The 23,816-nt window shown below is 37.1% G+C and overlaps 1 protein-coding gene across 1 annotated transcript; it reads left to right on the forward strand.

Annotated features, from left to right (window-relative positions):
* Positions 1–10,621: 10,621 nt before the first annotated feature.
* LOC107811212 (PTI1-like tyrosine-protein kinase At3g15890) lies at positions 10,622–16,078 on the forward strand. The gene is made up of 4 exons (XM_016636098.2): positions 10,622–11,083; positions 11,457–11,604; positions 14,823–15,085; positions 15,197–16,078. Exons 1-4 carry the CDS (start codon positions 11,040–11,042, stop codon positions 15,837–15,839), a joined length of 1,098 nt encoding a protein of 365 aa, XP_016491584.1. The 5' UTR covers positions 10,622–11,039; the 3' UTR covers positions 15,840–16,078.
* Positions 16,079–23,816: the final 7,738 nt, after the last annotated feature.

Raw genomic sequence — 23,816 nt, forward strand, 5'->3', positions numbered from 1 at the left:
AGAAGCTTTTCGCGGTTTTCTTCTTGAAATTGGTCAAAGAATTCCTATCTGGAGCTATATCAATATTGTATTGAAATTGCCTGACGAAATATCGGGCCAAGTCATCCCACATATGCCAATGGGAGATGTCCTGATCTATGTACCATTCTAACGCAATTTCTGTCAAGCTCTCCCCGAAATAGGCCATCAAAAGTTCTTCTTTTCCACCTGCCACTCTCAGCTGATTGCACTATCTTTTCAAATGAGCGATCGGGTCTCTGTGCCCGTCGTACTTTTCGAATTTTGGCGTTTTAAAACCAACGGGCAAATGAACATGAGGAAACATACACAGATCGGAGTAGGAGACACTCTTTTGGCCACTCAGGCCTTGCATGTTCTTCAGACCTTTTTCGAGGCTTTTCATCTTTCGAACTATCTCTTCTTGCTCGGGGTTTCTCATAGCTCTTTCTTGTTCCATAGGAGACTCAAACTGCGAGTTCTGAGGGTAAGAGTTTGGGGTAACATGAGCGTTGTCTAGCTGAAATTGCGGGACTTGAAAAGTGAAAGCTGAAGGCTCAAAGCATGACCTGGGAACTGTTGGTTATGCCGTAGTAGAGAATTGTGGTGCGGTGAATAATGTAGAAGGTACCCCTAAAAACGGTGCCTGGGGGTGAACCTCAGAAGGCATACCGGTGAAATTGGACGATATAGTGGGGTACCCAAACGGGATGAATGGGTTTGTTACTGGGATGGGGACATTAGAGATTCCACTCGTCCTGGGAAGCAGTTCAGGAAATCTGGGGATTATACTGGGCAGTTCTTTGCCATTAGACCAAGCGTCCCACATTTCTAACATGCGGACGCGCAGCCTCCTATTTTCCTCAGTGGATGCGGACTTTGACTGCGGAATAGCCGATACAGGACTATCCTCAGGCTCAATAATTGGTAGATGACTTTCAGAGGCCATAGGAACACTGCCTTTAGATCTCGTGAAGTAAGGATGGGAAGCCAGATTACCACAAAACCAACCACCTAAACAGGACCTTTGATATTTGCACACACAACAATCTGGTTACTTTGAGATATTTAAGAGATAAGGAATCGCATATTGGGGATGCAATGCACTTAAACAATTAAATATTTCTAAATGTCTTTGCAACGGCCGTATGTTTTATTCCGGCTTTACTATCTCTTTTCTCAAATTTCGAATCCTTATTTCTTTTTCCTTCCCTTATTGTTGTTTTTGCTCTTTTATTTTTCACTCTTTTTTCTTTCTTGTTCACTCAATTTTCCTTCTTTTTCTCTCTTTTTCTTTATTTTTCACTCAGATTGTCTATAGCTACGATCGAATCCGATAGGGATTGCCTACGTATCATGACGCCGCATGAATCAGATCATTACGTAGTTCAGGAAACAAATGCAGAATAAAAGAAAGGAAAATTTTGGTTTTTGGTTTTTTTTCAATATTTCATTAAATAAAATCTTTTTGGTTTTTTCTATTACAAAGATTTTGGAAATACTGATGATTAAATATACACACTCAAAACAAAAAAAAAATAGACTCGAAAAGGTAAAATACAGACTCAAAGCCAAAAATAATTTTAAAAAATCAGGAATACATAAGAGCCTCTAATACTACTCCGGGGCCCCGTGGTACATCAGTCGGTCTCGACGTGGGCCTGCATGCAATCTCTTCTTGAAGGTACTCTAAATCATCCATCACATGACGGACAAAAGTCATCACAGAAGTAAAGAACATGGACCTGGTTATATCTTCGCATTCATGGCATTTCATTGCAACGTAATCAGCGATTTCTTTAATCCTCATTCTAATGACTCCCTTTTCTTGGAGCAAGCGTCTAATTTGCCGAGACCGGGCCTCCAACAGTTGTGTGGCCGTATGGTTTTGGTCTTGCAATTGTTGTATGACTTCTTCCAATCGGGAAATCAATGTATAGCAATGCTCTCTTTCAGCTTTGAAATCCTTTGTCTATTGGACCATTTTATTTTCGAGATTATTCAGCTTTTCCCTTAAGATCGCGACCCCTCTATCATACTTTTGCTTTAAATGCTTAACACACCTTGCCCGTTCTTCTGCATTATTCGCCAATTTTTCCCGAGCTTTTGTCAATTCATCCTCGGCCTTTGTCAAATCAAACCCATAATCATGAACTTTCCGCCTCAGATTGCTTATGAGTCTTTCATTTTTTTCGCTTTTTACCGGGTTTTCAGCAACTATTTTTATTTTCTGAATCTGAGCTCGGAGGGCTTCATTTTCTCGGGCCAACCTTTTCTTTTCTCCTTCATCCTCGGCAGCCTGCAAACTACTGTTAAATTTGAGGTTTTTGATTTGATCCTCTAGCTTGCTTATGGTGGTTCGGTATTCCTTTTCTTTAGCTAACCAAACCCACTGTTCTCGCGCTACATCGGTGAATTGTTGGACATGGGGTCTTTTGGCGGGCTATTCTGTCTCTTGATCGACTCGAACTCTCTTACCATACCAGGTTGTGTAGTTAGATTCTACTTCACCCGAGGAACAATCCCGTACTTGAGTCTGTGGCTCCAGAAACCTACATTGGTGCCAAATCTGGCGAACCTTTTCTTCTGGGAATGCGGCTTTTGGGCATAGTTCAATAACCTGTGGACTCAAATCTTCATCATAAGGGACTGTTTGGTATCTTCCCAATTGGCGTAGGACTCGATGTGGAGCATATAGCTGAATACTCTGAAGTCCTATCAATAAAAGAAAGCACACTCTGGCAGACATGTAAATAACCTCGTTGACCGTGAGCCAACTGAAAGTCCACTCAATTTGATTTGCGGCCAAAAAATCCAAATACGCGAACCAAGCCTCCGTACCCTCCGGTAACTCATGACCGTATACCCGGTTTTCGTATTCTTCAATGCAATCGAGTCCGGTCAGACCGTAGTTCATGTACATCGGGCGATGGCAAAGATGTTCCACCAGCCACATTTGCAAAAGCAAGTTGCAACCCTCAAAGAACTTTGTCCCAGCTCGACAGGCAGTTAGAGCTCGATAAATTTCTGCGAGAATCATCGGTATAAGAGTGCCGTTGGCCTTTTTGACCATAAAGTCGGCCATTCCTGCAAGTCCTAGCCCTATATGTCTGCCATTCCTTGGGCATATCAGAGTGCCTAAAAAGGCAACTACGAAGGCTAAACCTCTGCGTGCTTCCCATTTGTTTTTATTTCCCTGATGACTCAAACCATTCTCTGGAGCCTCAAATCCTCGGGGATCCCTATACCGGCTGTATAAGAAGTGGAATGTGCAAAATTCTTTGGCCAAATTTCCATCTTTAACCTGCCGGCTAATGCTCAGAAGGTCCAAAAACTTATGAGGAGTTACAGGTCTTGGTGCTACTGGATATCGGTGCCTGAGATTCCCGTCAAGACCAACATAACCTGCCATCTCTTCTAGCAAAGGGGTCAACTCAAAATCAGAGAAGTGAAAAACATTGTGCGTCGGGTCCCAAAACGGTATCAAAGCTTCAATTATATCAACCCTTGGTTTAATTTTCAGAAGCCCGATGAGCCCACCTAAAGCTTTTGTCACATAAAGCTTGCTGACCTCCCCCAGGTCATTCCACCACATGTGGAGTCCTAATGGAATCTCATCTACGACCCGAAAAGGTACATTCTCAACGGTGCTCATTCTGCACACAAATTGAGGACAAAAATCAAAACCGACACATTTTCCAAAAACACAAAGTAGTTAATTTTAAAAATCCAAATCAGTAAATTTCGTAACATTTTTTTTTGTTGCAAATACAGCCCTTTCAGCACTTGAGAAAAGTTTTTAGGGTTGTTTCTGCCAACTGAGGTTGGTTATAGGAGAAAAGACTGATTTGGGTTTACATTGTGGCTATTCTTGTGAAAATAGCTTTTCGGCGCTCCAAGAGAATGTTTTAAGGTTATTTTGACAAGAACGACCCCGGGTGATGATCATGTTTCAAAAGGTTCTTATTTTGGTTAGTTTTGAAAAAAAATGTGGTCGGACCTGATAGAGGTTGCCTACTTATCTCATATCCGGTGAGAATCAGACCCGCGTAGTTCGGTAGATTTTGGAGCAATAGGAAAACACGACTTATTTTGAAAATGACTTTTTTTTTCCAGAGTTTCAGTATTTTTCAAATACCTGGATTTTCAAAACTGGGTAAATTTTTTTTTTTTTTTTACCTCACTCTTTGTTTTTTCTTGGTTCCATTTCCCTATTCTAGAAGACGGTCAATATGCAAGCCGAAACAAACATATGCACAAATAGCACGTAAAATTCATCAAGATGGTCCAATATATTGGGTACACCTGTCCTAGATGGACCTAACCCCTATGTTGAGTCCCCAAAGTCAAATGCACGTGATGCAAATAAACGTTCCTACTAGGGATCCGGCATGAGGCTATGTTATTCTAGGTTTAGATCCTAGGTGTATTGTTCTAGACCTGGCTTACCCGAGCAGATAATGCGAGCCGAGGGAGGGCAGCGTACCGGGAATACATAAGCTTCACCGGCTTTGTAACTTGTCCGAACCTCGTTCTAAAATTAGGGTATGACTCTAACAGAAAAGAAGCCACGCGAAGCGCATGCTTCCCAAAAGATTTAGAAGACTCAGAGAGAAGAGGGTTTCGTAACAGTTTATATACAGTTCAAGCAATACCAAAGCGGTAAAAAGCGGCATTTAGCATATTAGGCTCAAACACGTAAAAATCAGATAATAAATAAAAGCCAAGTATAACAGCTATTCTAAGCTCGAATTCTGAACCCTGAACCAGAGATTCTGGGTTCTTATTCCCCAACAGAGTCGCCAGAGCTGTCACACCTCTTTTTTCCCGAGGGATAGGGGAGTTTTTCTAATTAAAGTGACATTAATCGAAATGAGATTATTTATTTAATTGAGAGTCGCCACTTGAAATAATTTATGGTGTCCCAAGTCACCGGTTTATTTTAGAATCCCAAATCGAGGAAATTTGACTCTTATTTTTGGTCCGCGAACACAGAAGACCGGGTAAGGAATTCTGTTAACCTGGGAGAAGGTGTAAGGCACTCCCGAGTTTCGTGGTTTTAGCACGGTCGCTTAACAATTAATACTTGACGTAATTATCTGATTTATTACATGTTTTAAACCTATTATGTATTTTTGTCTTTTACCGCCTTTTAATATTTATGGAATTTATTTGAACAAGTCACAATGTCGCACACTTGTCGTTTTGGCACACACTGCAAACCGCGCCACGTGAAACACACCCGCGATTTATAACATGTTTATTTTTATTATTATTTGAAGTTATGGTCAAGTCGCACGAAACACGCACTTGAATTGGGGTTTACGTATTATGACTATGCCACATGAACCGTACCCATAGTCACGATGATTTATTATTAATCGCGCCTAAATCAAGCTACGGTGTTCGAATATTATTCAATTACTAATTTTGACATTATTGTAAGGTCATGAGGTATGTATATTGTTATGGAGGAAATGAAGTAAATTAATTATGGAAAAAGTTGACTAGCTTGTGAATGTTTATTTGTTTTTGGTCATGTGCAACAATTAGCCCATAAATACGCTAGGGAAGTCCAATTAAAGTCTTACACCAATCATGGCCCAACCTAATCTCTTATAATTTTACCGCTAACCAATATTTGAAACTAGACTAAATTTATGGCAGGAATAGATAGATACAGGCAGGACCAATTTAGTAACTAAGATAGGAGATCAAAATGAAACTAAAGCATGCTAAAATGGAAAGCCATTACTTCATTGAATAAACAAGAAAAGTAACGAACTAATACATATTCATCAATAAAATTAACCATATGGACTACTAAAAAGGACAATAAATTAATCTTAACAAATATTCAACATGAGAATAAATTAATCTTAGCACACTCAGATGCGAACTCGATCATATCATACTCAAAGTTAAATTAAAACAGAGTGACCCAAAATATTAATGAGAAAAACAAAATAAAAAGAGAAGTGAACCTTTGTATTGATGATTGTGGATTTAAAGTACAACCACTCAATGATCGGATAGCTCTCAACTGGACTCTTCGGACCACGAAAAACTCGAGCGGCAAATCTCAACTTGCAACCTCAATCGACCTTGCAAAACTGACGATTTAGTGGCTATTTTCGGATTTTTTTTTTTTAATGATGGCTCAAAAGTGGTCAAGGGCTTGTGGTTTTGGGGTGGTGAAGCTGCTGAATTTTCGAAATAAAGCCGAAGAAAGAATGACACGAGTAGAAATTTTCTTATCCCAAAAAAAGAAAATAATTTTTTCTCAATTCCTTCCTCCCTCTTTTTACCTTTATCTCTCCCTCTCTTTTTCATCACATTTCTCTTCTATTTATAGAAAAAAAATTCGGAATTTTCAATTTTTTATTTTTTATTTATTTTTTTTATTTTTAATTAAAAAAGAATTTCCACTTCCCATTTTTTTTATTTTTTAAAAAAAATAATTTCCCACTTTCCTTTACTTTTATTTTTTAATTTCTCACTTTTTTTACTTTTAATATATTTAAAATCCCACTTTTTTACTTTTTTTTTATTTTCCACTTATTTTACTTTTTAAAAAAAAACATAAGATACCCTTACTTTTATTTTTTAATTCCAACTTTATTTTACTTTTCATTTTTAAAATTTCCACATTCCTTTACTTTTATTTATTAAATTTTCCACTTTCTTTTACTTTTTTTATTAAACAATTTATACCTACTTTTACTTTTACTTTTTAATTTTATATTTCTACTTTTCCTATTTTTTAATTCCCATCCGAAATTTATTTTTTTTTTTTAAAAATAATAATTAATTTTTATTTATTTTTGGTTTTTAATTCATTTTATTGAAAAATAAAGATAAAAATAATAATAATAATAATACTAATAGTAATAATTGACCTTTTAAATTATTAATAATTTTTCTATCTATATATATATATATATATATATATATATATATATATAAGTGTAACAAAGCTAAAAAAATATATATTAAATTCTGAAAATATTTACATAGTAGAAGGTGATAAAAATTCAAATATAGTCAAAACTTAGGTGCTCACAGATGTAACATCTCATTTCTGAGCTTTCATCAATTTACTTATGGCGTACTTTCACGTACGAAAATATGGGGTGTAACAGATACGCCCAATGGACGATACAATAGTTGATGCATCAATGTTGGAGTTGTATTCCGATAGTCGTGGTGCTTCTTTGGTTTCGACATTTCTGTCGAAACCACTCTTACTCTGACCCTCGAGAGATCTGTCCTCGATCATTTCTTCTATCAATTCGAACGGGGTTGCGTCCAGGCCCGTTGTTTCTCCGATCTCCACCGTATGGCTGATATCAATCTCTATGTGACCGTGGTTCCCGGTAAATATCCTTTTTAACTCTGTCGATGGTCCTGTTTGGATAAACGGACCCGGAAAGAGCCCCAACTGGTCATCCTCGACCCTAATCTTTGACTGGTACCGATTATGCACATCGGCCCAGGTTACAGCTGGATATTCTATCAAGTTCTGCTTTAACTGTTGTGAGGCTACCGAACTGCGTATGTTTAGGTCTTGAGTGAAAGCCTGAACGGCCCAATCGTCGGCGACCGGGGGCAGATCCATACGCTCTATTTGGAACCAAGATTCGAACTCTCTGAGCATCCCGTTGTCTTTCTGTTTTACTTTGAAGAGGTCCGACTTTCTAGTCTCAACCTTTATCGCTCTGTTGTGTGCTTTGACGAAAGAATCTACGAGCATGGCAAAAGAATCAATGGAGTTAGGTGGTAAATTATGGTACCATATCATCGCCATCTTTGATAAAGTTTCTCCGAATTTCTTCAACAGTACGGACTCAATCTCATTGTCCTCTAGATCGTTCCCCTTTATTGTGCATGTGTAATAAGTGACATGCTCGTTGTGGTCGGTAGTTCCATTATACTTGGAAATTTCTAGCATGAGAAATTTCTTCAGAATGGGCTTAGGAGCCGCGCTCGGGGGGAAGGGCTTTTGTACGAACTTCTTTGAATCGAAACCTTTCAAAATCGGTGGTGCTCCCAGAATTTGATCAACTCGGGAGTTATATGTTTCCATTTTTTGTCATTCGCTTCAATCTTCTTCTCCCCCGATTCAATTCGCTTTGTCAGCTTCTCGAACATTTTCAAGATAGCGGGGTCGGTCCGTGACTCATTCACATTTGACCTCCCCGGCACTGGTTCGGCCCTATGAACAACTTCCTGTGATGGCTCGGGTTCGACCTTACTCGATGCGCAGTTCTGATTTTGATGTTGTTCTATTACAGCTTGTTGAGCCTGCAACATTTCAAATATTATTTGAAGGCTGATTCCGCCTTCTTCGCCACCCTATGCGTTTTGACCGACTGATCGAACGTCTCTACGGACACTATTTTCGGGGTCGACGCCCATATTTGTATTCAGGGCAACATGGGAACTGACGTCGATGGGGTCTGCAACTGGTACTCCCTCGAGGTCAACTGGAAGCACTTCATTTCCTGGGGCGGCTACATTGTCATTTTCGCCATGAAAACCAAGACCGTTGTCGATATATGTGGGTACTGTTCGAGAGTTCGACATGCTGATCCTGGAATCAAAAATGCTTACAAGAACAAGTGTAAAGCAGTGTGTGTTATGAAAATTAGCACCAGGCGATCACTATTATACTTAGCCCCACGGTGGGCGCCAAACTATTTACCCTTAATATCGGATAACAATTAAATTTATAAGTGGTTTTAAGGATATGTGATTTTACTTGGCACAAACTGAGAAATATGAGAATTAAAGTTAGAAATTAACTGTAAAGCAAAAAAAAACTAATGTAACGTACTACCTTGGCCCTCGAGTTAGGTCGCCCTCGAACCAACTGAGTATATTATTGAGAAGCAAGAACTGGACAACAGAATAAAAATGCTTAAGCAAATGTTATAAACTGCTTTGATATGCGTGAATATGATGATTATAAATTGATTGGAACCCCCTTTATATAGTAGAGGAGTTTCACATATGGTACAATTCTAAATACCGAAGAAAATCTCCTGATTGGCTAATCAACCGGTCTTGTCTTGATATATACCGAGATCTCCGCCACAATCCTTGCCCGGTCACGGATTCCTCGGCTTTCTGTTATTCGACTTAACAGGCTTCCTTCGATCTAGCTAGATCTCTATCCTTCTCGGTCTCGACCTTAGTTGGTCCCGATCTCGATCCCTGAATCACGAGCTAGGCAATATCTATTCATGTAACGATTCAATATAACTTGGGATCGAACCTCGGTCTGTTGCCCCTGTCTCGATTAACCATACGAAATCGGGCAAGCCTGATTTTGACCGTATACAGCATGCCAAATATGTCTTGCTTAAAGTTCTAGCAACATTTAAGATCCAAATGGAGTGTTGCTACATGCTTCTTGATCATCATACATCAAAAAGATGCATATCATCTTACATTCGAGAAATACGCCTCTATGACCCTCGAATTACAGATAACAAATCGAAGGAAAGAATCAGGGGATAAACATAGTTGTAACACGCAATGTTTATCAATAAAATCCATTTTCTTTATAATTATTTGTGATTGCAGTTTTATTTTTCTGCACAAATTTATTGCAAACACTCGCCACATCATGATTTGTCACTCTACGAATTTTCCGTCAGAAATATAATGTTTCATCGTAAATTTTTTTAACCTTCTAATATTTAAAAGAAAAGACAATAAAATTATTTTAAGTAAAACGAATAAATTAGAAAAATGATTACAGTAGACCAAAGTGTTAGATTTGGGAATTTCATAGAATTGAACTACTTGTATACTGTAATTGTTTAATTCGTTCTCTCCTTCTTTTTGTTTCATTTAAATGTTATTTAAATATCCTTTGTTTAAAACATGAATAATAATAATTTAACAATAAGTTTATTTCTAGTATTTGATGTATAATTTACATAGTGATAAAAACATTGATGTAGTGAGTAACGTGTCATAATCTAACAAAGTTGGTAGTTTAGCCTTCCGATCATTTATTCTTTGAGCAATTCACATGTATTTTAATTTTTCTTAATATGACAAAAATAATTTATGACTTTACTATTATAGCGAGTAAAGCATATTTAATTTATTTTGATAACAAAATAATTTTATAATTTTACTAGTATAATGAGTAAACTTCAGTAATCGGACATAAAATTACCCCATATATAATCTAACTCCTTGTCCTAGTGCTAGTAGACAAAAGAGAAAGAAAAAATAAATCTGGTGTTTAATCGTCTTGGACTTCATTTTAGCTGTTCGTTCAATTACTTATTTGGAAATTACAAGTATTTTTTTTGAATCTATTTTTCTTATTCTTGCTAGCCCGAAAATTTGAAGTTCATATACGTTTGTCCAAATACGTACAGAATTTCAAAGTGTAAGAAACCACTGCCGCAAAGTACGATGATATGGTCGTACGCTGCCTAAAGGAGTGTATAATTCGATGACAAGAGGGGCCCAGGACAAGAGAGCCCCTATGTGGGCCCGGGCCGCGACGAGGTAAGTTTGAAAATAGAGAGCGCACTGCTGCATAAAACAGTGACTACTAATGAGAAAAACAAAACAAAAACATAGTCCAAAGGTAAAACAGTGACTTAACCCTGCCATCATAATCTCATTTTGCACGACATTCGCCCATTCTCCCTTTTTTTTCTTTCTCTTTCTCTCTCCTTTCAGTTTCATTTCAACTAAAAGGAAAATGAAGTACTAATATTTGCAAAAAGCATTCCCATTTGGAATCTTCTTCTTATCTGCCCTCAACTAAAGCTCAAACTTTTGGTTCTGAAATTGCTTCGATTGGAAGGAAGTTTAGTTTTCTGGTTGTAACGAAAATGGAGAGGCTTTATTTTTCTTGAGCTGTGAGTGAAACACAGAAAATAGTCAGATAAAGCGATAGCTGAGCGTACTTCACCGCTTATGGGGTTTAAAGATTGATTTTGATCGACGCGCTTAATATTTGATAGTTTCTGTTAAGAAAGGGAAAGTTGAGTTTGGGTTTTTCGAAGACTATGGCTTTTCCATCCATATTTTGCTGCGTCAAGGGTTCAGATCGGTATGTGCTTAAATTCGTTCAAAGCTATTACCTTTATTACTGTCCTAAATTTCTTAAATTCCGCCGGGTATTGTTCTAATTAAGTTTTATTTTAAGCTATTTTTACAATTTTTTTCTACTAGAATGCTCTAAGTAGACACAAAGTTGCATTTATTGAGAAGAATAAATTGAACTGAAAGCCACTACTTGTATTTGAATTATTCTTGCAGTAGCCTTCTCATTATGTTAATTTAGTGGATGCTGCCAATGGAAGTGCAGGAACCTCTATTATTTTTCCCTTTTTATTTGTGAATTGCTTTTCTATTTGAAATCTTCTTCCTCTTTTATTTCCCCCCTTTTTTGGTGAATTGATTTTATGTTTGAAATAATACAGAAAGGGGCAAGCGAAGAAGCAGCCAAAGTGGAGGGTTTTTTCTCTAAAGGAGTTGCACTCTGCTACGAATAATTTTAACTATGATAACAAGCTTGGAGAAGGTGGATTTGGAAGTGTTTATTGGGGCCAGCTCTGGGATGGATCTCAGGTAATTCATGTGGTTTTCCTTTCCCTTTAAAAATTTAGCTCATCAAATTTTCCTCTGCTATAATTGTGAATACCTGCTGATTGATTGATTAAAAAGAAAAAAAAACAGTCTATGTCTTCTCTTTGTTAACTCATTGGAGCAATTATATGAAAGATTTTTTAGAGTTGCTGGAACACTATTGGTACACTTAAGTTTTTTCCTATAATAGCATTGACTTAAAGGCCACAATTAATTGCCATACAAAGAGTTGGATCCTGGTTATTCACTAGGATTTTGGGATCTCAGAGGAATCTTTCTAAGGTAGTTTGTCGTGAGTTTGTGATTGTAATTATGATGTTATTGATATAACAGGTTCCAAGTCCTAGCTGGTAAAGCGATGAATCTTGAAGATAATTCGGATTTTCTTTATGAGGTTGCTTGGGTGCTTAAGTCTAGAAAAACATTTAATGGTGTTTCAGTAGAAAGCTATAATTTTGGAATAGTTAGGTCCAATCCAGCAATAAGCACTTTTGAAATGTGGTACAGCTCAGCCTTAATGGATGAGCATCATCAAAGTTACTAATAATTTTGATTTTGTCAACGCTTGCACTATGTTTTGTTGGGTAGAGGATAAATTAAAGAGAAGAGATAACCATGAGTCTTGTATTCTCTTAGGAAAGGGACTCAGCTTTTTGAGAAAAAAAAACTTAAGTTTATTTAGCCCATCCCAGATGGACAGGAGGAAGTTACTAGATAGGAATTTACATTCTTCACTTGGGCAAATCTACTAAATAAATTCCCCTCTCCCCTTCATAAAACCAAATATAAGGTAAAGGACCTATGACTATGGAGGAACATCTATTTGATATCACCAGCAAACACCATATGATGTTACCATTCTTATCTCAAATATATGTTTGCTACTTGAGTCACAATTAAGGTCACAACAATAGCAAAGAGGAAAACACGAGTTACTTCACTGCTTCACAGTTTATTCTCAAATGAGATGGCATTAGTAGTCAAAAGTTCATCTTTTGAAGAAAAAAAATTGGTCATTTCTTTTGCTCTATTCTTCTCCCCGTCCCGCTCTCCCCTTTTATGTTTATTTGACCCACTTTTACAATTTCCAAATCATAAACGATACATGGAGCAAAGGAAATTAGGATTTCTTGTCCATCATGTAATGCAATGCTAAAAAACGGCATGTATGCATTAGGCCTGGTATTCGAATGATGAAAATGAAATTCAGATATGGTTAAATGGGTTTAGAGACATTCCTAGACTATTTTTTATCTAATACTCGTACACATTATGGTGATTTTACTGTGTTCAGTATTTGTCACTTAGAAACTTAAACTAAAGAATTATGTGCATAGGAGCATCTTTCCACTTGAAACCAACTCAGAGTTTTGTATTTTCAATAATTGGTGCTTAAGAGTACATGAGCATGGCCTCCATCGGATTATTCAAATCACGTCTTCGTTGGAGGCTGCAGGTAAGCTATTATGCTGACTTTTTGTTACATTGTGAAAAGTTATATGAAGAATCTCTTCTTTATGTCCTTTTTCACTTAATTGATATTTCAACCCAAGAAAAGAAAAGGATCTCTTCTTTGTTTGATTCACTGGCCATCTCTCATCAGATATGGAAAACCAGTATCAAGGTTGCTTAAAGAGATAATAAAATACAACTGTGTCTTTGAAATGTAGGTCCTTTTTCTCTGATCCAACTAATCTGGGTTTGCGCGGTGGTTAATTGATTGATAGTTTGGTCTGAATTGAAAGTTTGGAACTAGATGTTGAATTCAGCCGAAGTTATGTTTGTTTGTGTGAAATGTGAAATACCATGGTTCTCATCCTAATAGTGGCCACATTACGTGAATTCTCCCCATTTGTATAATCCATGGTGGGTAGAGTTACCACATACCTAAGCTGGGTGGGAGGTAGTAGGTAGTAGGTACCCATGGATTAGCCAAGGCGTGGACACTACCTTTATTGGGGGGGAAAGGCGGATTTAAAAATCCCAATTTTCTCTTGCTTGTATTACTTTATGGTATTAAATCCGTTATTTGGTACTAATCATTCTTAAAACTTAGCTTTACAGGATAACTGTCGTTGCTGCTGATTCTTCCTTTCTGTAATCCTTATACTCGACCCATTTGTCTTAGGATCAGGACTTTTTTAATTTTATATAATTCGAGATCAGGACTTTCATGCTGCAATTTGATAATAACTTGCAATTCCGAATGGATGTTAGTGTACTACTTTGCCATATATTCCTCATTGTAATGTTCTTGATTCTTTAGATTTCTCTGCAAAAGTCTATCACTGCTTCTCCTCTTTCCTATCTCACTACTTCTCTAATATGATTTCATGGTTTTCTTGTTTGTACTGCATTTATTCAGATCATCTAAAGCTCATGTCTATCTTCCAGCAACCAGTAATTATTCTCAAAACTGAGTCAAGTTCCTCTTTCTGTAACAAATATAGTTTAAAATGAAACAATCATTCTAAAGCTTGAAGAAAAAATGTGTATTTTCTGCTGGATTCGTGTCATCTGTGTATAGAGACAAATACTGCATATATGCTAATATCGCTCTGGGGACAATGGATGCATCTACGCCTGCAACTTTGGACAACCCCCCCCCCCCCCCAAACAAAAAGAAAAGACAAGAAATGAAAAAAAGGAGGAATAAGAAGAAGAATGATTCTGCTAAAAGTCTGAAACCGTAGATTGGAATGCTTCTGCTGAAAGTCTGAAACCATGGAATGGAATGTTTCTGCTGAAAAATGGAGGTGGACAAAGTGCATATTATATTTCTGTTTGTGTGCGTTGCGTGTCTTAAAAAGATTCATTTCTTGGACTAACATATTTCCTGGCGAATGCACATATAAAAGGAGGGAGGTGGACAGAGTGGTGTAGGCACGTTTAGAAGAGAGCTGACAGTGGCCGTGAGCCCGTGACTAAGAAAATATGCAAATTATATGTCCGTTTGTGTGCGTGTGCATTCACGTGTCTGCGTGTCTTAAAAAGATTCATTTCTTGAACTAACGTATTTCCTGATGAATGCACATATAAAAAGGAGAATGAAAGACTGGCGAAATATCTTTAAATTGAAAAGACATCACGTGCCATTGAAGTTTTAAGTCCTTCCATATGATGTGTATCTACAATAAGTTGTAGAACTTCACCTACTGCGCATGAGCGTAGAGTTTATCTTGATGGATGCATATTTTCAGATAGCGGTCAAAAGGCTAAAAGTGTGGAGCAACAAAGCCGAGATGGAATTTGCTGTTGAAGTTGAAATTCTGGCTCGAGTACGACACAAAAATCTGCTAAGTTTACGTGGTTACTGTGCTGAAGGCCAGGAACGTCTGATTGTATATGATTACATGCCTAATTTGAGCTTACTTTCTCATCTTCACGGGCAGCATTCTGCCGAAAGCCTTCTTGATTGGAAGCGACGAATGAACATTGCAATTGGATCTGCTGAGGGAATTGTGTAAGTATTTGTAACATCCTTGATCTTTCTTTCTGACCCCCCCCCCCCAAGATATTACAGGGTCTTATGTTTTCTCTTCCATTTATTATTTGACTGTAATGTGTATGACAGCTATCTACACCACCATGCGACCCCACATATCATCCACAGAGACATCAAAGCAAGCAATGTACTGCTCGATTCTGATTTCCAAGCCCAAGTTGCTGATTTTGGATTTGCTAAGTTCATCCCAGATGGTGCAACACATGTAACCACAAGAGTAAAAGGCACTCTAGGCTATCTTGCACCAGAATATGCAATGTTAGGGAAGGCATCAGAGAGCTGTGACGTCTACAGCTTTGGTATTCTTTTGCTAGAGCTTGCTAGTGGCAAGAAACCAATTGAGAAGCTTAATCCAACTGTGAAACGCACAATCACTGATTGGGCTCTACCCCTTGCGTGTGAAGGGAAGTTCAGCGAACTTGCAGACCCAAGGTTGAACAGAAACTATGTGGAGGAAGAATTTAAAAGACTGGTTCTTATTGCACTCATTTGTGCTCATAATCGACCTGAGAAGAGACCGACAATGCTTGAGGTTGTTGAGCTACTGAAAGGAGAATCAAAAGAGAAGTTTGAGGCATTGGAAAATGACGAAATGTTCAAGATTCCTCCAGCTACGGATGATGATATGTTGACAGGAGCAGAAGGTAATGCAGACGCTGCTGCATCAGAGGAAAAAGAACCAAAACCAGAAATTGAAAAGGTAGAGGTATAGGCCAAGAGAATCTGGAACCCGCATTATTTGATTGTGGCGTGTTGATATGGAATGGAAGGTACTTTATTTGAACTCAAAGTATCTTCATTGGGTTGTGCAGGTGTGGATGTTTTTGTTGTGTTTGTCTTTGTGATTTCTCGTGTAATATGTTGAACACAAGAAGCGAAAACTGTTTATATGCTGATTGGTGTTTGTAGGTCTTCAGATCAGATTGAAATCAAAGAAGTATATTGAATTGACGTGGACTGCAAACTAAAGTAAAGTTAGCAACCTACCAAGAAGTGAAATTGTTCACTGTACCAATTGAGTCGATATTTGATCTTAACATACTCTACTGAGAGTTGAAATATGTTGTAAACTGTTAACGTTGGCGCAATTTGGACTAAAAGCAGTGGCTGATTCCAGAATCTAACGTTTCCAGTTCATCTCCGGGCACATTATTCATGTCATAGAAAAGCATGCATAGTTGGAAAGCTTCATCTTCATTTCTATTCTCCAAATTCTCTCTTGAAAGGAATAGGCCCCCTCAATTTGTTTATATATAAAATTGAGGTTACTACAACAACAACAACAACAACCCAGTGTAATCCCACAAGTGGGGTCTGGGGAGGGTAATATGTACGCAGACCTTACCTCTACCCCGAGGGGCAGAGAGGCTGTTTCCAGGAGACCCTCGGCTCAAAGAGGCAACAAGAGACACTATATTAGTACTATCAATAGACTCATAATAAAACAACATAAAGTACCATAAAATCCATAACATAACATAAATACCATAAAAACAAAGTAACAACAATATAAGAGATATAGGAAATACGAGAAAGATGTAAGGTATTAATACACAGGAGATAAAGCCCATCATCAGTAGTTGATCAATAGCATCCTAAGACTACTTCCTAACTGGCTAGTCTCACTCTAGTGCGCTGTAACAAAGACATCACAATTTCCCTAACCTACCACCTTAATGCTCGATCTCCACAATTCCCTGTTTAGGGCCGTGTCCTCAGTAACCCTAAGTCGCGTCATATCCTGCCTGATCACCTCTCCCCAATACTTCTTAGGTCTCCCCCTACCTCTCCTCGTACCCACCACTGCCAGTCGTTCACACCTTCTCACCGGTGCATCAGTGTTCCTCCTCTGAATGTGCCCGAACCATCTGAGTCTTGCTTCCCGCATCTTGTCCTCCATGGGGGCCACACCCACCTTCTCTCGAATATCTTCATTTCTAATCTTATCCTTCCTTGTATGCCCGCACATCCACCTCAACATCCTCATCTCTGCAACTTTCATCCTCTGGATGTGTGAGATCTTCACCGGCCAACACTCGGTCCCATACAACATAGCAGGCCTAACCACTGCCCTATAAAATTTACCTTTCAGTAACAGTGGCACTTTCTTGTCACACAGGACTCCCATCGCTAACCTCCATTTCATCCACCCCACCCCTATACGGTGTGTGACATCCTCGTCGATCTCCCCGGACCCCTGAATAAACGACCCCAGGTACTTGAAACTACCCCTCTTAGGGATGACTTGAGAATCAAGCCTCACTTCCACTCCCGCTTCCGTCGGCTCTGCCCCAAATTTGCACTCAAGGTATTCCGTCTTCGTCCTGCTCAACCTGAAACCTTTGGACTCAAGGGTGTGTCTCCAAACCTCTAACCTCTCGCTGACGCCGCGTCGTGTCTCGTCGATTAGAACTATGTCATCAGCAAATAGCATGCACCATGGCACCTCCCCCTGAATATGATGTGTTATAGCATCCATCACCAGGGCAAATAGGAAAGGGCTGAACGCAGACCCTTGATGCAATCCTGTAAATCACATACGCACACGCAGAGATAATATGAGAGGAAATATCATGTTCTTGGATAAAACTATTTAGTTAAACTATTTTTGTTAAACAAGTTACGAGTAAAATGGGAAAAATAAACTGTGCTTTAATTTTAGAAAAAGTCAAATATGTTATAAAATATAGCTCAAAGTAACAATATAGAACAAGGAAAAACAAGCTAAGAGATATAGAGAGAAAGAGATGAGAGATTCTTATTTCTTCTTCAATTGTGTGTATTTTTCTATCTATTACAAGGCCTTTATATAGGCATGAAAAGTGAAGAAAAATATGTCATTGAATATGAAATTAAGCATAGAAATATGTCATTGAATGTCATTAAGCATTTGAGAAGATCACAGAGGAAGAGTAGACATCCACAATAATTTGATTTTTCTTATAACACTCCCCCTTGGATGCCCATAGATAATGTGTCTCGTTAAAAACTTATTAGGAAAAAGTCCTATGGGAAAAAAATCCTAGTGAAGGAAAAAGAGTACACATGTTTAGAAATACACTTTTTGGTTGCCTCGTTAAAAACCTTGCAAGAAAAATCCAGTGGGACAAAACCTTGTAAGGGAAAAAAAGTACAACGCATATTAACTCCCCCTGATGAGAGTAAGATTGACGTCGGTAGAGATTTGGTGAACAAATTAGCGATATTATCACTTGAACGGATCTGTTGCACATTGATATCACCATTCTTTTGAAGATCATGTGTGAAAAAATAACTTTGGTGAAATGTGCTTTTTCATTTCCTTTTTTATGAATCCTCCCTTCAATTGGGCTATGCATGCTGCATTGTCTTCATACAAAATTATGGGTAGTTTGTCACACTTCAAACCACATTTGTCTCGAATAAGGTGTATTATAGACCTCAACCATACACATTCTCGACTTGCTTCATGAATAGCAATTATCTCAGCATGATTAGATGAAGTAGCCACGATTGATTGCTTAGTCGATCGCCAAGATATGGCAGTGCCTCCATATGTAAACACATAACCTGTTTGAGATCGAGCCTTATGTGGGACAGATAAATACCCAGCATCGGCATTACCAACAAGATCGGAATTGCAATCATTGCCATAAAATAAGCCCATATCAGTAGTCCCTTTTAGATACCGCACTATGTATTTGATTTCATTCCAATGTCTCCTTGTAAAAGTAGAGTTATATCTTGTTAAGACATTAACTGAAAAAGTTATGCCAGGCTTTGTAATGTTAGCAAGATACATTAGTGCACCAATTGCACTAAGATATGGTACTTCGGGACCAAGAAGCTCTTCATTATTTTCATAAGGTCGGAATGGATCTTTATTTATATCGAGTGATCTCACAACCATCGGAGTACTCAGTACTCAATGGATGTGCTTTATTCATATAGAATCGCTTTAAAATCTTTTTAGTGTATGCTGATTGATGAATAAAAATTCTATCTTTCATATACTCAATTTGTAGACCAAGACAAAATTTTGTCTTTCCAATATCTTTCATTTCAAATTCTTTGTTTAAACAGTCTACTGCTTTAGGAACCTCCCCATGAGTTCCAATGATATTTAAATTATCAACATATACGGCGATTATAACAAATTTAGATTCAGTTCTTTTTATAAAGACACAAGGACAAATGGAATTATTTTTTACCATTCTTTCAACAGGTACTCACTCAGGCGATTATACCACATGCTCCCTAATTGTTTCAATCCGTATAAGAATTTTTGAAGCTTTATTTAATAAATTTCTTGGAAACCTTAATATGCTTCAGAACAATTTAAATCCTTCAATGATTTCCATTATACGCATATCAAGTTTTTCATGTATTGCCAGATTAAAACCTGAAATGACTACATCCACCACATGAGAATATGTCTCTATATAATCAATGCCAGGATATTTACAAATCTTCTTGTGACACAAGTCGTCTTTATGTCTATCGACTTGACCTGAGCTTTTTTTTTCGCACAAGAATACATTTATACCTCCATTGGCTTTATACTTTTAGGTGTTGAGACTATCCATCCAACTTCATATTTTTTAGGTGAAATTAATTTTTATTGCGTATTTTTCATTTGGCCAATCATTTATCTTTTCAAATTTCATGACAGATTTGAGCTCAAGATCCTAGTCAATATTAATAATATTGAGCGCTACATTATATTAAAAATATCGTCGACGATCATTTTATATCGGTTCTATTATTACCCAATAAAGACATAACTTATTGAGATCTCTTTATCTTATTATTTTCAGGTACATGAGTCTCTCCCATGAGGTCTTATGAAGTGTTATGTCGTGGTTCTCTTCTAGAGCACTTGGCTCCTTATTATGACCATCTTGAACATTTGCTCCTCTCCTTCTTCAAAGAGTTTTATCTTTGGAACCGATTAGTCTATTATGCTTCATGCATGCCATAGACTCTATTCATTATAAACTTTATTTTATTTGGAGCATTAGCAGTTGAATATGACATTTAGCTTTGGGTCAGCAAATACGCCTGGCAATATTTTGCAAATGAATCATCACTAGAACTTCAAGTTCATATTTTCTCGTACGAGGATCTAGATGTACTCATAATAATTCATTACATGCATTACTTTTTCAGCTGCCCATTTTCTCCCCCTATTGTTGGGATCACCAACACATATCCCTAGCCTTATTTGGGGATCCATATTTGTGCATTGTGGTGGAACAATTAAATCATATAGCACATTCATGATTCTAGATGGAAATTATTTGGTTGCTGACCCTAAACCGATTGTGATAAGGAGAACTTATCATAACTTGGCTAGATGTGTAAAAGTGCTGTTGTATATTAAATAATACATCACATACCAAATTTTATTTTGGCTGTTTTGTTCTCATAACCAATGGTTTAGATATAATTGGAGGCATACAATTTCTGCTAAACTAACTTATATTTAAACCAGTATTATCAAGATAAATCATTATAATTTATATTCTGGAACTGTGCTCTAATAATTTGAGCAATCAATCTTGCAAAAGTCAAACTGCAAGTTGATAATAAATGCACATGTGACCATAGAATAGATGCATCTATTAAAATCATATAATAGTAAACGGTCCACATGGAAGGTGACTGGGCCCATATTTATCACCTTTTATTCGTTCCATAAATCAAGGGATTCAATCCCAACCTTAACTGGTATATCATGAGAATAAGCATCACAAGAGAATTCTTAAAGAATCTTATATTTCTTTAATATATGCCAATGTAATTTTCAATTAATTTTTCGCATCATAATTGAACCGAGATGGTCAACCGGTCATGCCAACTAATATTTGTTTCAGTAAACCTATAGTTTACTTGTGACATATGATTCCATCATCATTCTTATATTTATGTAGTACAAATAGAAAGAAAATCGGGTAACCTTTCATATTTACCCGTTATGATTATAGAAATATGAAGATATTCAATATTCCTTTCATTTATCGTCTCAATATGCCAACCACTTTGACTTATACATTTGAAACTCAAAAAGTTTCTTTTGAGACTTTATAATATCAATATCGTGAATAATTTTATTCATCCGGGTAGTAACAAATTAATATTTTCGGAGCTCTTAGCAACTTTGTACTACAAGATCTTTTGTCACACCATATATGATAAATGTCTCCTTCACGGAGAAAATTATATCATAATAAATTGTCATGGTCAAAATTATCATAAGCAAAATCATTTCTTGCTTTAGTTTTGCCTTTAATAATCTTTTATAAGGCACACCAAAATATTCTTTTTGGCGTATCACATGTATGCGACCAATGACATATTCATGTAACCACACAATAATATTTATTCTCTTTATTTCACTCAAACCTCCCTTAGAGGTGAGTTGTGTGGTATTCATCTAATCATGCATTGCATGTTTTTATTCATTACTTTTATCACATATTGCCACATTCACCTTTAGGAATGGGTCTGCATTCTTAATGCTTATCACAAGTCACATTCTCTTCAAGGAATGGATCATAATCAGCGGCGTGCTTTATTATTTTTCATATTAATTTGATGGTAAACATTGCCTTCACATTTTGAAGGACTATTTTGAGAACCCTTATTATTCTCCTTTTATAATCATCGTGATAATTATTATTATTTTAATCTTTGGAACGCTCACGTTCATTATTCAACAACTTGTCTTCATTTAGACTTATTGTGCGTCGCTACCACATTCACTTCAAAATTGGAGCAAATCAAGTGGGGCAATATTCATGTCTTTTCATGAAAAATATATTATTTTTCTTTATTCATCATTATATCATCAATATGGTATAGTGGGACCCAAACCCAATATCTTACCAATATAAAGGCATGTTAGGCCATAATGAATTGGGATTCAAACCCAACGCTTATCATCATGGAGCATCATGACTTGATCCCGATGTCTTACCATCATGGTGCATTGCGACTTGAATTCATTGAAGTTGATATCATTAATACCAAAGGACAAAAATAATTTCAAATACGAAGGAAATGCTTACCTATTGAGTTAAACTCTTCATAATGTCATTTGGATATAATTCTCAATAATAGACTATCGTTTACTCAATTCAGCTAAGTAATTAGTGTCAAACATACATATGAAAATACAAAATAATATTAAAAACTTATTGCGACCAAACACACTCACGCAAGTATACGTGATCGTCAAGTAATAGAGTAGTGAATAAAGTATCGTTCCCACGAAGATTTATGATTAACTTTTGACTAATTCAAACTCAAATAACTTATCGATTCAAGCGATTTCTTACAAAATAGATGATTTTCTTATTTACTACTTAAAAACTATCAAGTAATGAAATACTAGAAATCAACCATAACACTTAAATAGTTTCGAATAACAATCAATGGGAGATAATATTCCAGGGTCACGGGTTATCTAACAATCATGTTGCATTCTTAGCTTAAAATAACTAATTAATTTATCTGGATTGTTGATTGACAAGGTTGATATTACTTATAAGAATCTGTCGAGTCCTTACTCGCCTATTTAAGCTAACTTAATACCTATATGTCTATGGAATTAAGATTAACAAGAAGGCATTTACAATTTCTGTATTGCAACCGAGCAAGGCAATTAGGTATATGTCTATCCTAATGCGAATCTGTTCCCCGATGCCCGGGTTTAAGAACTTGCTCTATTTAATTCTATATGCAATCTAGAGTTCCCACTTTCGAGTTCAACTCTAGATTCGTAGATAGTATTTCACTGTTAGCTGCTCAGCAAAATAATTAAAAATAGAATTAAATAAACAACCCAATATGATAAAATCAACTTCGTCAAATTAAACTTCAAACATCAACATTCATGTATACCCATGACCCTAGAACAATAGGGTTCTTAGCCACTCATGTTCATACAATCATCAAAAATAATGTTTTAAACATAAAACTAATGAGTACTAGGAAAGGGATGGAAGAATTGATCAAATCCTTGCTTCCGAGTGTTTGGCGCCTCCCTCTTCTCTCTAAATCACGTCCTTCCTTCAAAAATAGGTTTAGGTTGGCTTTTATATGACTTGGGGGCGTCTAGGGGTCGAAATAATCGAGTCCTAGTCGAAAAAGGACACTTTTCCGTCTTGAGCGTCCAGGGCAGCGTGGGGCGCTGGCCCTGGCGCTCAAATATTTTGGCTACTGTAAATTGCGCCACAACCAGCGCCCCACGCTGGCTGTGGCCCTCAAATCTCACTTTTTGCGATTTTGTCCCGATTTTGCTCCAATTCGCGCCCTTTCGTCCCAAATTGCATCCGAATGATCCCTACACATAGAAATACCAAAATTTAGCACAAACAATCATATTAAACATCTCAAATCGTCGAGACATGAGTAAAATGTGAGGCGATATATATAAAAATATGCATACATTAAACCAATTATCAACACCCCACACTTAGACTCTTGTTCGTCCTCGAGCAATAGAACTATATTAGCACCCCAAAAACATACTTAGCACTATGAAAGAGGACTTCACAATTAATTCAATCAAACACCCTACCTTTTGACCGTGATCGATGTCGGCAATTAAGCATGAACACACAAATTTCACATTCTTCCCATTTTTAAATAGCCCAAGTATACTCAATGTTTTTCAACCAACTCAAGCAACCTCTCCACAACCACC

The sequence above is a fragment of the Nicotiana tabacum genome, chromosome 4 (genome assembly GCF_000715075.1).
Source record: "Nicotiana tabacum cultivar K326 chromosome 4, ASM71507v2, whole genome shotgun sequence".
Classification (NCBI taxonomy): Eukaryota; Viridiplantae; Streptophyta; class Magnoliopsida; order Solanales; family Solanaceae; genus Nicotiana; species Nicotiana tabacum.

Bases quoted from the DNA above. Each gene is read 5' to 3' on its own strand.
- LOC107811212 (XM_016636098.2), top strand. From the start codon at position 11,040: ATGGCTTTTCCATCCATATTTTGCTGCGTCAAGGGTTCAGATCG. The intron at 11,084-11,456 runs GTATGTGCTTAA...GAAATAATACAG, and splicing joins TGCGTCAAGGGTTCAGATCG to AAAGGGGCAAGCGAAGAAGC. The intron at 11,605-14,822 runs GTAATTCATGTG...GCATATTTTCAG, and splicing joins AGCTCTGGGATGGATCTCAG to ATAGCGGTCAAAAGGCTAAA.